The 15,217-nt window shown below is 31.1% G+C and overlaps 2 protein-coding genes across 3 annotated transcripts in view; both read right to left on the reverse strand.

Annotated features, from left to right (window-relative positions):
* Positions 1–15,217, reverse strand: part of LOC136029163 (uncharacterized) — a 902,097-nt gene that overhangs the window by 169,651 nt on the left and 717,229 nt on the right. The gene's annotated exons all lie outside the window — the stretch shown is intronic.
* Positions 1,634–15,217, reverse strand: part of LOC136029112 (gastrula zinc finger protein XlCGF7.1-like) — a gene marked incomplete at its 5' end in the record, with an annotated part of 52,899 nt that continues 39,315 nt past the window's right edge. Inside the window, 1 exon segment of the mRNA XM_065707189.1 lies at positions 1,634–3,330. Within this exon segment, the coding sequence (XP_065563261.1) occupies positions 2,586–3,330 (745 nt within the window). The 3' untranslated portion in view covers positions 1,634–2,585.

Genomic DNA, 15,217 nt, shown 5'->3' on the forward strand with positions numbered 1-15,217 from the left:
AAAATATTTTTTTTTATTTTATTGATGAAATAGTGGTTCATTTTTTGTCTGTTCTGTATCAATAAGAATTGTTAAATTTTCTTTATATGTCTTGCCCAGTAGTCGAGCTTGTCTCTCCATTTGGGAAAGTTGAAGATTTTGATGAATATGAATTTTGAATAAATGAATCTGAATGTAAAGCACAAGATCCTTCTAAATATAAAATTTCATTAAGATCTGATAATCCTTTCGTAAGTTGAAAATACATCATTTTTTCTAATTTTTCCGAATTACTCCCCCCCCCACTCCCCCAAAGAGAGCGGATCCCGTCCATTTATACGAGTCAAGTATCTTGAACGTGTTCTTATTCTTCCCACCAAGCACTAGAAATCCCCCCAGCTCCCCCAAAGAGATCGGATCAGGTCCTATTATGTCAATCACGTATCTAGAACTTGTGCTTATTTTCCCCACTAAATTTAATCCTTATCTTTCCGCTTTAAGCGTTTTCCAAGATATCCGCCCTTCCCCAACTCCCCCAATGACACTGGATCCAGTCGGGATTTAAAATAAGAGATCTGAGATACGAGGTCCTTCTAAATATGAAATTTCATTAAGATCTGATCACTCCTTCGTAAGTCAAAAATACCTCATTTTTTTCTAATTTTTCAGAATCACTCCCCCCCCCCAACTCTCCCAAAGAGAGCAGATCCGTCTCAGTTATGTCAGTGACGTATCTAGGACTTGTGCTTATTTTTCCCACCAAGTTTCATCCGGATCCCTCCGCTCTAAGCGTTTTCCAAGATTTTAGGTCCCCCCCCAACTCCCTCCAATTTCACCGGATGTCAGGATTTAAAATAAGAGCTCTGAGACACAATATCAATCTAAATATCAAATTTCATTAAGATCTGATCACCCGTTCGTAAGTTAAAAATACCTCATTTTTTCTAATTTGTCCGAATTAACCGTTCCCCCACTCCCTCCCAGATGGTCGAATCGGGGAGACGACTATTTCTAAGTTAATTTGGTCTGGTTTCTAATACGCCTGCCAAATTTCATCATCCTAGCTTATCTGGAAGTGCCTAAACTAGTAAAACCGGGACAGATAGACCGACAGAATTTGCGATGGCTATATGCCACTTGGTAAATACCAAGTGCCATGGAAACATTACGATAACCCAGATTGCAGAAAAAAAAACTTATGAATGCAAATTCATTCATTCCTGAAAGTCTAAGCAATTACGGATCTATTAACGTTATAAAAAAGAAATACATTTAAAAGTGGCTTTATTTTCATTAAAGCTCAAATGACGTCCTAGACTTTCGAAGGTATAGGGAGTATTAGCCCTACTGGTGTTTTTGATGATTTTTGCTCCTTTGAGGTTTCACTGGGTTATTAATCCTCGTTTAGGGTTTTATTACCTTATTGGCTGTGATTTATGTTCATTTTACGCTGGAATTATTTTTACGAAACAGACAACAACGAAAAGATGCAAAAATAACTGCTGTAGGCTACCTATCTTTCGACGCCCCTCTTCTTTGTCCTACCGATCCTCCCCTCTCTAAACAATTTTCTCCGTTAGGAAAAAAATATCGGAAAGAGAATTCACAGATAATATCTTCAAGAACTTGCAATATCGTAGAAATAAAAAAAGAATAGTAGATCTTGCTTTATTTACTACCTTGCATTTGAATTACATTTTTGCGAGGAAAAAGAATTCAAAAACGATGTATCCAATTTTATTATAGGTTAGTTATTTTTCTGTTTGTGTAAGTACAAAAAAGTAACATATCGACGGCGCGACATTTTAAAACACATGGTTCTCAAAAGAAATTCTCCAAGGATTCTAATCGACCAGCACATACATTATGTCCGTACATTCTTATGTTAGCATGATCAACAGGGCAAGATTTACAAGTGGTTATTTAAGCTTTAGGATCAGCAAGTGCCAATCTTGCGCGTGCTTAGGTAAAATTGAACTTGCAAGAGTTGAAACTCACTTATGAAAGTAAATCAATTACAGTAAAGGCGGATAAAAACAAGTTCCCATACTTATTCTATTGGCGGAGCTTCATGATTAAGTTGTAAACTTTTCAGCTACAATAAGTTATACCTTTTATAGCTAAGATTATACTTAAACACGCATCATTACATTACAATTGTTCATGGCATTCACGGTTAGCTCTTGTGACAGAGAAAAAATTCTCCATAAACAGCAAAACTTTTATCAGAAGAAGAATGACCCATTGCATAGCATTTACAAATACTTATTTACAGCTTAAGATTTTTAAGTGTCATACTACCAATTCAATAGCTCCACAAGGTTTAAAATAATCGCACCAATCTATTAGTAACTAATAGTAACATATGAAGGTGAAATTTCTCACAAAAATAATAAACATTCAGTTTTGTTATATATTTCTGTAAGGTAAAATTGTGTCAGCAAAACATTAAATAATTTTGAATTGTAATAAGCGTTAAAAACATAATAAAATTCTTGTCTATTAAATCAATAGTTACATTTTTGATATTCAACCAGCAACTGTGCAAGGAATTCAAGTGAAACAACATTCAAAATATTCAACACATCTTGGTTTTGTAGAGTAGATCAAACTTCAGCAACAGATTCGTAGCTAATAGATTCCTGCTGCACTATTGAGTCCTCAACATATTCAAATCCCCACTCCTCCGGATTAATAACATTCTTTACTTCGCCTTCTTCGGTGCAATAAATGATCTGGGTATTACCATCATCAACACTGTTATATTCAATCTCCCCCTCTTCTTTAATCGACGGGTTGTAATAGTCTGGATCATGAATAACAGCGTGCTGGGCAAACTCTTCTTCATCGCGGAACATTGCGTCACAATGCGAGCACCCAATTCGAAGCATGTTCTTTATTTCTTTAGCAGCAGGATTACTCTTTGTCACAGGTAAGGATCCTGTTTGATGGAGTAGTTCATGAGCAATGCGGTCCTCAGCACGCTCAAAACACTTCCTACAGTAGATACATCGTTCTCTTCTAGCATGTACAAGACGATGTTTCTGTAGGTATCTATAGTTTAAAAACACTTTACCACAATCACAGACGTACTTAGTACCATCTTTAGTATGAAGAAGAAGATGATTTTCAAGCTGTGACTTGAGACGAAATTCTTCTCGACAAAACTCACAAGTAAACACTTTGCTTCCAGCATGAGATTGCTCGTGGCAAGTAAGCCTAATTTGATCTTTGAATTTTCTGTCGCACAGACTGCATTGGAAAGGATATTCTCCAGTGTGCTGCATTACATGATTCTCAAGAGATCTTTTACTAATGTAACCACGGCCACAGATGTCACAAGTGTAAATACTAAAAAATATATATGAGAAATCAGCAACAATAATGATAATAACATGCTTCACATACATAAAATTAGATGGGCTTCTTGTGAGGGATATTCGTATTGTGAAAATAACACTAGTATTGCTGCTATTAAAGACAACTCATCGTACAACCAAGCCACCCGAGGCTAACAGAAGCGGAGACTCCTCCACCCTACTCTGTTGACTTTCACTCTTAACCCCCCCCCCCCCCACCCACCCCAAGAAACTCCAACTTCCTTTAAAAAGAAAGATGTTTGTGGCATCTTTCTTTGATGTTTAAATGGTATTTAACAATATAAACTTAAGGTGTGTTAAGTCATTTTTCTATTTCAAGCAAAAGCAAAGGCTATTTTTCCTGAACAAAATATTATCTGTTACATTTTTCCATTTTTAATTCTTCGATTGTCAAAGAGAGGGAATTCAAACGGTTTTAGAAATCCTATCTTTAACACGCCATTTTAAAGTTACACTAGTAACATATACTTAAGGCGTACGCAATTTTCGAAACCTCTCTATTCTGTTCAGTTTTTCTAGCATATCAAAATAGCAATACTACCTTATATACAGGGAGTACTATTGTGAAACATATTTTATTTACTACTAGCTGTTGGGGTGGCGCTTCGCACCACCCCAACACCTAGTTGGTGGGGGCGCTTCGCACAAAACCCCAAACCCCCCCGCGGGCGTAAGTCGTTACGCGCCATATTAGTTACGCGCCATTGTAGTTGTGTCCCAATGTCCCACCTGTGAATATAGATATATATATATATATACTAGCTGTTGGGGTGGCGCTTCGCGCCACCCCAACACCTAGTTGGTGGGGGCGCTTCGCGCCCCCCCAAGCCCCCCCGCGCGCGTAAGTCGTTACGCGCCATATTAGTTACGCGCCATTGTAGTTGTGTCCCTATGTCCCACCTGTGAATATAGATAGATATATATATATATATATATATATATATATATATATATATATATATATATATATATATATATATATATATATATATATATATATATATATATATATATATATATATATATATATATATATATATATATATATATATATATATATATATATATATATATATATATATATATATATATATATATATATATATATATATATATGTTTTTAACTACGTAAAACTTGCGAATATACAACATTCTTTGCTGTCCCATTGTCTGTGCATATAAATAGATTGTCAGGTTTACCGACTCTTGAACATGCAACATATAATGGTCCATGGGAAAACAATCCGTATTCAGATCTATACCTCATGATTCTAATGATTGCCCTTGAGCTTTGTTGATGGTGATTGCTAATCGACCATTCCCTGAGTCGCCATCGTCATTTATATACCCCCCTGTGCACCCCGGCGTCCCCTTTGTAGTTATGTCCCTGTGTCCCGGTCGTCATTTATATTCCCTGTGTCCCGGTCGTCATTTGTGTCCCGGTGTTCCAGTCTGTGATTTCTCTTTGAGTGTCCCGGGCGTCATTTATATTCCTTGTGTCCCGGTGTCTCGGTCGTCATTTATATCCCCCTGTGCCCCCCGGCGTCCCCATTGTAGTTGTGTCCCTGTGTCCCGGTCGTCATTTGTATCCCGGTGTCCCGGTCTGTATATACATTCGTTTTTTAGTTTTGTTTTTCTCCTTTATTTTTTTCCTTTTTTCTTTTTTTTCTTTTTTAGTTTATTTAGATTTTTAGATTTTTTAGTTTTTTTATTAGTTTTTAGTTTTTTTGTAGTTTTTACCATTTTTTTAGTTTTTTTAGTTTTTTTTTTACTTATGTCCTGGTCGTCATTTATACTCCCTGTGTCCCGGTCGTCATTTGTGTCTCGGTGCTTTGTTGATTGCTAATTTGTATTATATTTATATTTATATTTTTTATATTTATTAATATTTTTTTAGTTTTCTTTTTCTCTTATTTTTCAGTTTTTTCCTTTTTTTTAGTTTTTTCTTTTTTAGTTTTTAGTTTTTTTTTGTTTTTTACCTTTTTTTAGTTTTTTTAGTTTTTTTAGTTTTTTAGCTTTTTTAGTTTTTTTATTAGTTTTTAGTTTTTTTTTAGTTTTTGCCTTTTTTTAGTTTTTTCAGTTTTTTTTTAGTTTTTAGTTTTTTACCTTTTTTTAGTTTTTTTTAGTTTTTTAGCTTTTTTAGTTTTTTTTCTTTTTAGTTTTTTTTGCAGTTTTTACCTTTTTTAGTTTTTTTTCTTCTTTTGTATTAGTGTGAAATAATTCAGACGTCATATGCGGACAAACACGACGTCACTTGACAGACAGACAGACAGACATAACCCACAAACAACTTATTTTTATATATATTTATTCATATTTTTTTAGTTTTCTTTTTCTCTTTTATTTTTCAGTTTTTTCCTTTTTTTTAGTTTTTTTCTTTTTTAGTTTTTTTTAGTTTTTTACCTTTTTTTAGTTTTTGTGAGGGATATTCGTATTGTGAAAATAACACTAGTATTGCTGCTATTAAAGACAACTCATCGTACAACCAAGCCACCCGAGGCTAACAGAAGCGGAGACTCCTCCACCCTACCCTGTTGACTTTCACTCTTAACCCCCCCCCCCAAGAAACTCCAACTTCCTTTAAAAAGAAAAATGTTTGTGGCATCTTTCTTTGATGTGTAAATGGTATTTAACAATCTAAACTTAATGTGTGTAAGTCATTTTTCTATTTCAAGCAAAAGCAAGGCTATTTTTCCTGAACAAAATATTATCTGTTACATTTTTCCATTTTTAATTCCATTTTAGATTGTCAAAGAGAGGGAATTCAAACGGTTTTAGAAGTCCTATCTTTAACACGCCATTTTAAAGTTACACTAATAACATTTACTTACGGCGTACGCAATTTTCGAAACCTCTCTATTCTGTTCAGTTTTTCTAGCATATCAAAATAGCAATACTACCTTATATACAGGGAGTACTATTGTGAACATATTTTATTTACTACTAGCTGTTGGGGTGGCGCTTCGCGCCACCCCAACACCTAGTTGGTGGGGGCGTCGTTACGCGCCATATTAGTTACGCGCCATTGTAGTTGTGTCCCTATGTCCCACCTGTGAATATATATATATATATATATATATATAGCTGTTGGGGTGGCGCTTCGCGCCACCCCAACACCTAGTTGGTGGGGGCGCTTCGCGCCCCCCCCAAGCCCCCCCGCGCGCGTAAGTCGTTACGCGCCATAATAGTTACGCGCCATTGTAGTTGTGTCCCTATGTCCCACCTGTGAATATAGATATATATATATATATATATACTAGCTGTTGGGGTGGCGCTTCGCGCCACCCCAACACCTAGTTGGTGGGGGCGCTTCGCGCCCCCCCCAAGCCCCCCCGCGCGCGTAAGTCGTTACGCGCCATAATAGTTACGCGCCATTGTAGTTGTGTCCCTATGTCCCACCTGTGAATATAGATAGATATATATATATATATGGTTTTAACTACGTAAAACTTGCGAATATACAACATTCTTTGCTGTCCCATTGTCTTTGCATATAAATAGATTGTCAGGTTTACCGACTCTTGAACATGCAACATATAATGGTCCCGTCATTTACATCCCCCTGTTTCCTCCGGTGTCCCCGTTGTAGTTGTGTCCCTGTGTCCCGGTCGTCATTTATATTCCCTGTGTCCCGGTCGTCATTTGTATCCCGGTGTCCCGGTCTGTATATACATTCGTTTTTTAGTTTTGTTTTTCTCCTTTATTTTTTTCCTTTTTTTTTCTTTTTTAGCTTATTTAGATTTTTAGATTTTTTAGTTTTTTTATTAGTTTTTAGTTTTTTTTTCTTTTTAGTTTTTTTGTCCCGGTCGTCATTTATATCCCCCTGTTTCCCCCGGTGTCCCCGTTGTAGTTGTGTCCCTGTGTCCGGGTCGTCATTTATATTCCCTGTGTCCCGGTCGTCATTTGTATCCCGGTGTACCGGTCTGTATATACATTCGTTTTTTAGTTTTGTTTTTCTCCTTTATTTTTTTCCTTTTTTTTTCTTTTTTAGTTTATTTAGATTTTTAGATTTTCGGTCTGTATATACATTCGTTTTTTAGTTTTGTTTTTCTCCTTTATTTTTTTCCTTTTTTTTTCTTTTTTAGTTTATTTAGATTTTTAGATTTTTTAGTTTTTTTATTAGTTTTTAGTTTTTTTTTCTTTTTAGTTTTTTTGTAGTTTTTACCTTCTTTTTAGTTTTGTTAATTTTTTTTTACTTATGTCCTGGTCGTCATTTATACTCCCTATGTCCCGGTGCTTTGTTGATTGCTAATCGAACATTCCTTTTGTCCTGGTCGCTTTCTCTTTGAGTGTCGTCATTTATTTTTTTCTTTTTTAGTTCTTTTAGTTTTTACCTTTTTTAGTTTTTTTTAGTTTTTTAGATGAAAATTTTTTTTAGTTTTTTCCTTTTTTTCTTTTTAGTTTTTATTGGTTTTTACCTTTATGTTAGCTTATTTTTCAGTTTTTTCCTTTTTTTTTAGTTTTTTTTTATTTTTTATTTTTTTTAGTTTTTTTTTATTTTTTATTTTTTTTAGTTTTTTACCTTTTTTTAGTTTTTTTAGTTTTTTTAGTTTTTTTAGTTTTTTAGCTTTTTTACTTTTTTTATTAGTTTTTAGTTTTTTTGTAGTTTCTGCCTTTTTTTAGTTTTTTCAGTTTTTTTTTAGTTTTTTATTGGTTTTTACCTTTATTTTAGCTTATTTTTCAGTTTTTTCCTTTTTTTTAGTTTTTTTTAATTTTTAGTTTTTTTAGTTTTTTACCTTTTTTTAGTTTTTTTAGTTTTTTAGCTTTTTTATTTTTTTTATTAGTTTTTAGTTTTTTTTGTAGTTTTTGCCTTTTTTTTAGTTTTTTTTAGTTTTTTAGCTTTTTTATTAGTTTTTAGTTTTTTTTGTAGTTTTTGCCTTTTTTTAGTTTGACAACTTATTTTTATATATATAGATAGTTTTTTTTTTTTACTTATGTCCTGGTCGTCATTTATACTCCCTGTGTCCCGGTGCTTTGTTGATTGCTAATCGAACATTCCTTTTGTCCTGGTCGCTTTCTCTTTGAGTGTCGTCATTTATTAGTTTTTTCCTTTTTTTCTTTTTAGTTTTTTATTGGTTTTTACCTTTATTTTAGCTTATTTTTCAGTTTTTTCCTTTTTTTTAGTTTTTTTTTATTTTTTATTTTTTTTAGTTTTTTACCTTTTTTTAGTTTTTTAGTTTTTTTAGTTTTTTAGCTTTTTTACTTTTTTTATTAGTTTTTAGTTTTTTTTTGTAGTTTTTGCCTTTTTTAGTTTTTTCAGTTTTTTTTTTAGTTTTTTATTGGTTTTTACCTTTATAGTTTTTTTAGTTTTTTAGCTTTTTTATTTTTTTTATTAGTTTTTAGTTTTTTTTGTAGTTTTTGCCTTTATAGTTTTTTTAGTTTTTTAGCTTTTTTATTTTTTTTATTAGTTTTTAGTTTTTTTTGTAGTTTTTGCCTTTTTTTAGTTTTTTCAGTTTTGACGTCACCTGATCCAGTTTTTTCAGGTGACGTCACCTGACACATCCATCCATCCATCCACAGACAACTTAGTTTTTTAGCTTTTTTACTTTTTTTATTAGTTTTTAGTTTTTTTTTTGTAGTTTTTGCCTTTTTTTAGTTTTTTCAGTTTTTTTTTTAGTTTTTTATTGGTTTTTACCTTTATATTTTTTTTAGTTTTTTAGCTTTTTTATTTTTTTTATTAGTTTTTAGTTTTTTTTGTAGTTTTTGCCTTTTTTTAGTTTTTTCAGTTTTGACGTCACCTAATCCAGTTTTTTCAGGTGACGTCACCTGACACATCCATCCACACATCCATCCACAGACAACTTATTTTTATATATATAGATATATGGTTTTAACTACGTAAAACTTGCGAATATACAACATTCTTTGCTGTCCCATTGTCTTTGCATATAAATAGATTGTCAGGTTATCCCCCTGTTTCCCCCGGTGTCCCCGTTGTAGTTGTGTCCCTGTGTCCCGGTCGTCATTTATATTCCCTGTGTCCCGGGTCCCGGTCATCATTTGTATCCCGGTGTCTCGGTCTGTATATACATTCGTTTTTTAGTTTTGTTTTTCTCCTTTATTTTTTTCCTTTTTTTTCTTTTTTAGCTTATTTAGATTTTTAGATTTTTTAGTTTTTTTTATTAGTTTTTAGTTTTTATTTCTTTTTAGTTTTTTTGTCCCGGTCGTCATTTATATCCCCCTGTTTCCCCCGGTGTCCCCGTTGTAGTTGTGTCCCTGTGTCCCGGTCGTTATTTATATTCCCTGTGTCCCGGTCGTCATTTGTATCCCGGTGTACCGGTCTGTATATACATTCGTTTTTTAGTTTTGTTTTTCTCCTTTATTTTTTTCCTTTTTTTTTCTTTTTTAGTTTATTTAGATTTTTAGATTTTTTAGTTTTTTTATTAGTTTTTAGTTTTTTTTTCTTTTTAGTTTTTTTGTAGTTTTTACCTTCTTTTTAGTTTTGTTAATTTTTTTTTTTACTTGTGTCCTGGTCGTCATTTATACTCCCTGTGTCCCGGTGCTTTGTTGATTGCTAATCGAACATTCCTTTTGTCCTGGTCGCTTTCTCTTTGAGTGTCGTCATTTATTTTTTTCTTTTTTAGTTCTTTTAGTTTTTACCTTTTTTAGTTTTTTTTTAGTTTTTAGTTTTTTTAGTTTTTTACCTTTTTTTAGTTTTTTTAGTTTTTTAGCTTTTTTATTTTTTTTATTAGTTTTTAGTTTTTTTGTAGTTTTTGCCTTTTTTTTTAGTTTTTTGTCCTGGTCGCTTTCTCTTTGAGTGTCGTCATTTATTAGTTTTTTCCTTTTTTTTTTTAGTTTTTTATTGGTTTTTACCTTTATTTTAGCTTATTTTTCAGTTTTTTCCTTTTTTTTAGTTTTTTTTTATTTTTTATTTTTTTTAGTTTTTTACCTTTTTTTAGTTTTTTTAGTTTTTTTAGTTTTTTAGCTTTTTACTTTTTTTATTAGTTTTTAGTTTTTTTTTGTAGTTTTTGCCTTTTTTTAGTTTTTTCAGTTTTTTTTTTAGTTTTTTATTGGTTTTTACCTTTATAGTTTTTTTAGTTTTTTAGCTTTTTTATTTTTTTTATTAGTTTTTAGTTTTTTTTGTAGTTTTTGCCTTTTTTTAGTTTTTTCAGTTTTGACGTCACCTAATCCAGTTTTTTCAGGTGACGTCACCTGACACATCCATCCACACATCCATCCATCCATCCATCCACAGACAACTTATTTTTATATATATAGATATATATATATATATATATATATATATATATATATATATATATATATATATATATATATATATATATATATATATATATATATATATATATATATATATATATATATATATATATATATATATATATATATATATATATATATATATATATATGGTTTTAACTACGTAAAACTTGCGAATATACAACATTCTTTGCTGTCCCATTGTCTTTGCATATAAATAGATTGTTAGGTTTACCGACTCTTGAACATGCAACATATAATGGTCCATGGGAAAACAATCTGTATTCAGATCTATACCTCATGATTCTAATGATTGCCCTTGAGCTTTGTTGCTGGTGATTGCTAATCGACCATTCCCTGTCCCGGTGTCCCGGTCGTCATTTATATCCCCCTGTTTCCCCCGGTGTCCCCGTTGTAGTTGTGTCCCTGTGTCCCGGTCGTCATTTATATTCCCTGTGTCCCGGTCGTCATTTGTATCCCGGTGTCCCGGTCTGTATATACATTCGTTTTTTAGTTTTGTTTTTCTCCTTTATTTTTTTCCTTTTTTTTTCTTTTTTAGTTTATTTAGATTTTTTAGTTTTTTTATTAGTTTTTAGTTTTTTTTCTTTTTAGTTTTTTTGTAGTTTTTACCTTCTTTTTAGTTTTGTTAGTTTTTTTTTTTTACTTATGTCCTGGTCGTCATTTATACTCCCTGTGTCCCGGTGCTTTGTTGATTGCTAATCGAACATTCCTTTTGTCCTTTTTTTCTTTTTAGTTTTTTATTGGTTTTTACCTTTATTTTAGCTTATTTTTCAGTTTTTTCCTTTTTTTTAGTTTTTTTTTATTTTTTATTTTTTTTTAGTTTTTTACCTTTTTTTAGTTTTTTTAGTTTTTTTAGTTTTTTAGCTTTTTTACTTTTTTTATTAGTTTTTAGTTTTTTTTGTAGTTTTTGCCTTTTTTTAAGTTTTGTTTTTCTCCTTTATTTTTTTCCTTTTTTTTTCTTTTTTAGTTTATTTAGATTTTTAGATTTTTTAGTTCTTTTATTAGTTTTTAGTTTTTTTTTCTTTTTAGTTTTTTTGTAGTTTTTACCTTCTTTTTAGTTTTGTTAGTTTTTTTTTTTTACTTATGTCCTGGTCGTCATTTATACTCCCTGTGTCCCGGTGCTTTGTTGATTGCTAATCGAACATTTTATTTTGTCCTGGTCGCTTTCTCTTTGAGTGTCGTCATTTATTTTTTTCTTTTTCAGTTCTTTTAGTTTTTACCTTTTTTAGTTTTTTTTAGTTTTTTAGATGAAAATTTTTTTTAGTTTTTTCCTTTTTTTCTTTTTAGTTTTTTATTGGTTTTTACCTTTATTTTAGCTTATTTTTCAGTTTTTTCCTTTTTTTTAGTTTTTTTTTATTTTTTATTTTTTTTAGTTTTTTACCTTTTTTTAGTTTTTTTATTTTTTTTAGTTTTTTAGCTTTTTTACTTTTTTTTATTAGTTTTTAGTTTTTTTTGTAGTTTTTGCTTTTTCTTAGTTTTTTCAGTTTTTTTTTTAGTTTTTTATTGGTTTTTACCTTTATTTTAGCTTATTTTTCAGTTTTTTCCTTTTTTTTAGTTTTTTTTTAGTTTTTAGTTTTTTTAGTTTTTTACCTTTTTTTAGTTTTTTTAGTTTTTTTAGTTTTTTAGCTTTTTTATTTTTTTTATTAGTTTTTAGTTTTTTTTGTAGTTTTTGCCTTTTTTTAGTTTTTTTAGTTTTTTAGCTTTTTTATTAGTTTTTAGTTTTTTTTGTAGTTTTTGCCTTTTTTAGTTTTTTTAGTTTTTTAGCTTTTTTATTTTTTTTATTAGTTTTTAGTTTTTTTTTGTAGTTTTTGCCTTTTTTTAGTTTTTTCAGTTTTGACGTCACCTGATCCAGTTTTTTCAGGTGACGTCACCTGATCCATCCACAGATCCACACACAGACAACTTATTTTTATATATCTATATATATAAAAATAAGTTGTCTGTGGATGGATGGATGGATGGATGTGTGGATGGATGTGTCAGGTGACGTCACCTGAAAAAACTGGATTAGGTGACGTCAAAACTGAAAAAACTAAAAAAAGGCAAAAACTACAAAAAAAACTAAAAACTAATAAAAAAAATAAAAAAGCTAAAAAACTAAAAAAACTATAAAGGTAAAAACCAATAAAAAACTAAAAAAAAAACTGAAAAAACTAAAAAAAGGCAAAAACTAGAAAAAAAATATTAAAAACTAATAAAAAAAGTAAAAAAGCTAAAAAACTAAAAAAACTAAAAAAACTAAAAAAAGGTAAAAAACTAAAAAAAATAAAAAATAAAAAAAAACTAAAAAAAAGGAAAAAACTGAAAAATAAGCTAAAATAAAGGTAAAAACCAATAAAAAACTAAAAAAAAAAAGGGAAAAACTAATAAATGACGACACTCAAAGAGAAAGCGACCAGGACAAAAAACTAAAAAAAAAGGCAAAAACTACAAAAAAACTAAAAACTAATAAAAAAAATAAAAAAGCTAAAAAACTAAAAAAACTAAAAAAAGGTGCAATCAACAAAGCACCGGGACACAGGGAGTATAAATGACGACCAGGACACAAGTAAAAAAAAAAATTAACAAAACTAAAAAGAAGGTAAAAACTACAAAAAAACTAAAAAGAAAAAAAAACTAAAAACTAATAAAAAAACTAAAAAATCTAAAAATCTAAATAAACTAAAAAAGAAAAAAAAAGGAAAAAAATAAAGGAGAAAAACAAAACTAAAAAACGAATGTATATACAGACCGGTACACCGGGATACAAATGACGACCGGGACACAGGGAATATAAATAACGACCGGGACACAGGGACACAACTACAACGGGGACACCGGGGGAAACAGGGGGATATAAATGACGACCGGGACAAAAAAACTAAAAAGAAATAAAAACTAAAAACTAATAAAAAAACTAAAAAATCTAAAAATCTAAATAAGCTAAAAAAGAAAAAAAAAGGAAAAAAATAAAGGAGAAAAACAAAACTAAAAAACGAATGTATATACAGACCGGGACACCGGGATACAAATGATGACCGGGACCCGGGACACAGGGAATATAAATGACGACCGGGACACAGGGACACAACTACAACGGGGACACCGGGGGAAACAGGGGGATAACCTGACAATCTATTTATATGCAAAGACAATGGGACAGCAAAGAATGTTGTATATTCGCAAGTTTTACGTAGTTAAAACCATATATATATATATATATCTATATTCACAGGTGGGACATAGGGACACAACTACAATGGCGCGTAACTATTATGGCGCGTAACGACTTACGCGCGCGGGGGGGCTTGGGGGGGGCGCGAAGCGCCCCCACCAACTAGGTGTTGGGGTGGCGCGAAGCGCCACCCCAACAGCTAGTATAGATATATAGATTTTTATATATATAGATACAGTTTCTTCTTTAGTTTTTTTTTCTTTTTTAGTTTTTTCGTTTTTTAGTTTCTTCTTTTTATTGATTTATTTTCTTCAATTTGTCAATGTTCATTCTAACATTGACACTTGGAAAAATCTTTACGTGCCAAGCATGCTAAAGCTCCAACAATTTATATTAAACCTCAAATTTGGGGTATCTGTTTTAAGGTTTTCGAATTACTTTAATCTATTGTCAAAATATATTGAAATATTTGTGCAATTCCCAGTTTGTTTTTTTATAGTTTTTTCTTTTTTTTTTAGTTTTTTAGCTTTTTTAGCTTTTTTTTAGTTTTTATCTTTTTTATTTTTTTAGGTTTTTCTTTTTAGGTTTTTTTTTTTTTTAATTTTTTTAATTTTTAATTTTAGTTTTTTCTTTTTAGTTTTTTTTTTAGTTATTCCATTTTTCTTTTTTCGAATTACTTTAATCTATTGTCAAAATATTTCGAAATATTTATGCAATTTCCAGTTTTTACATTCTAGTTTGTTTTCTTTTTTATATATAGAAGATATAATCTGGCGTAACGGACAGACAACTTATTTTTATATATATAGATATATATATATATATATATATATACTAGCTGTTGGGGTGGCGCTTCGCGCCACCCCCAACACCTAGTTGGTGGGGGCGCTTCGCGCCCCCCCCAAGCCCCCCCGCGCGCGTAAGTCGTTACGCGCCATAATAGTTACGCGCCATTGTAGTTGTGTCCCTATGTCCCACCTGTGAATATAGATAGATATATATATATGGTTTTAACTACGTAAAACTTGCGAATATACAACATTCTTTGCTGTCCCATTGTCTTTGCATATAAATAGATTGTCAGGTTTACCGACTCTTGAACATGCAACATATAATGGTCCATGGGAAAACAATCTGTATTCAGATCTATACCTCATGATTCTAATGATTGCCCTTGAGCTTTGTTGATGGTGATTGCTAATCGACCATTCCCTGTCCCGGTGTCCCGGTCGTCATTTACATCCCCCTGTTTCCCCCGGTGTCCCCGTTGTAGTTGTGTCCCTGTGTCCCGGTCGTCATTTATATTCCCTGTGTCCCGGGTCCCGGTCGTCATTTGTATCCCGTGTCCCGGTCTGTATATACATTCGTTTTTTAGTTTTGTTTTTCTCCTTTATTTTTTTCCTTTTTTTTCTTTTTTAGCTTATTTAGATTTTTAGATTTTTTAGTTTTTTTATTAGTTTTT

The sequence above is a fragment of the Artemia franciscana genome, chromosome 1 (genome assembly GCF_032884065.1).
Source record: "Artemia franciscana chromosome 1, ASM3288406v1, whole genome shotgun sequence".
Classification (NCBI taxonomy): Eukaryota; Metazoa; Arthropoda; class Branchiopoda; order Anostraca; family Artemiidae; genus Artemia; species Artemia franciscana.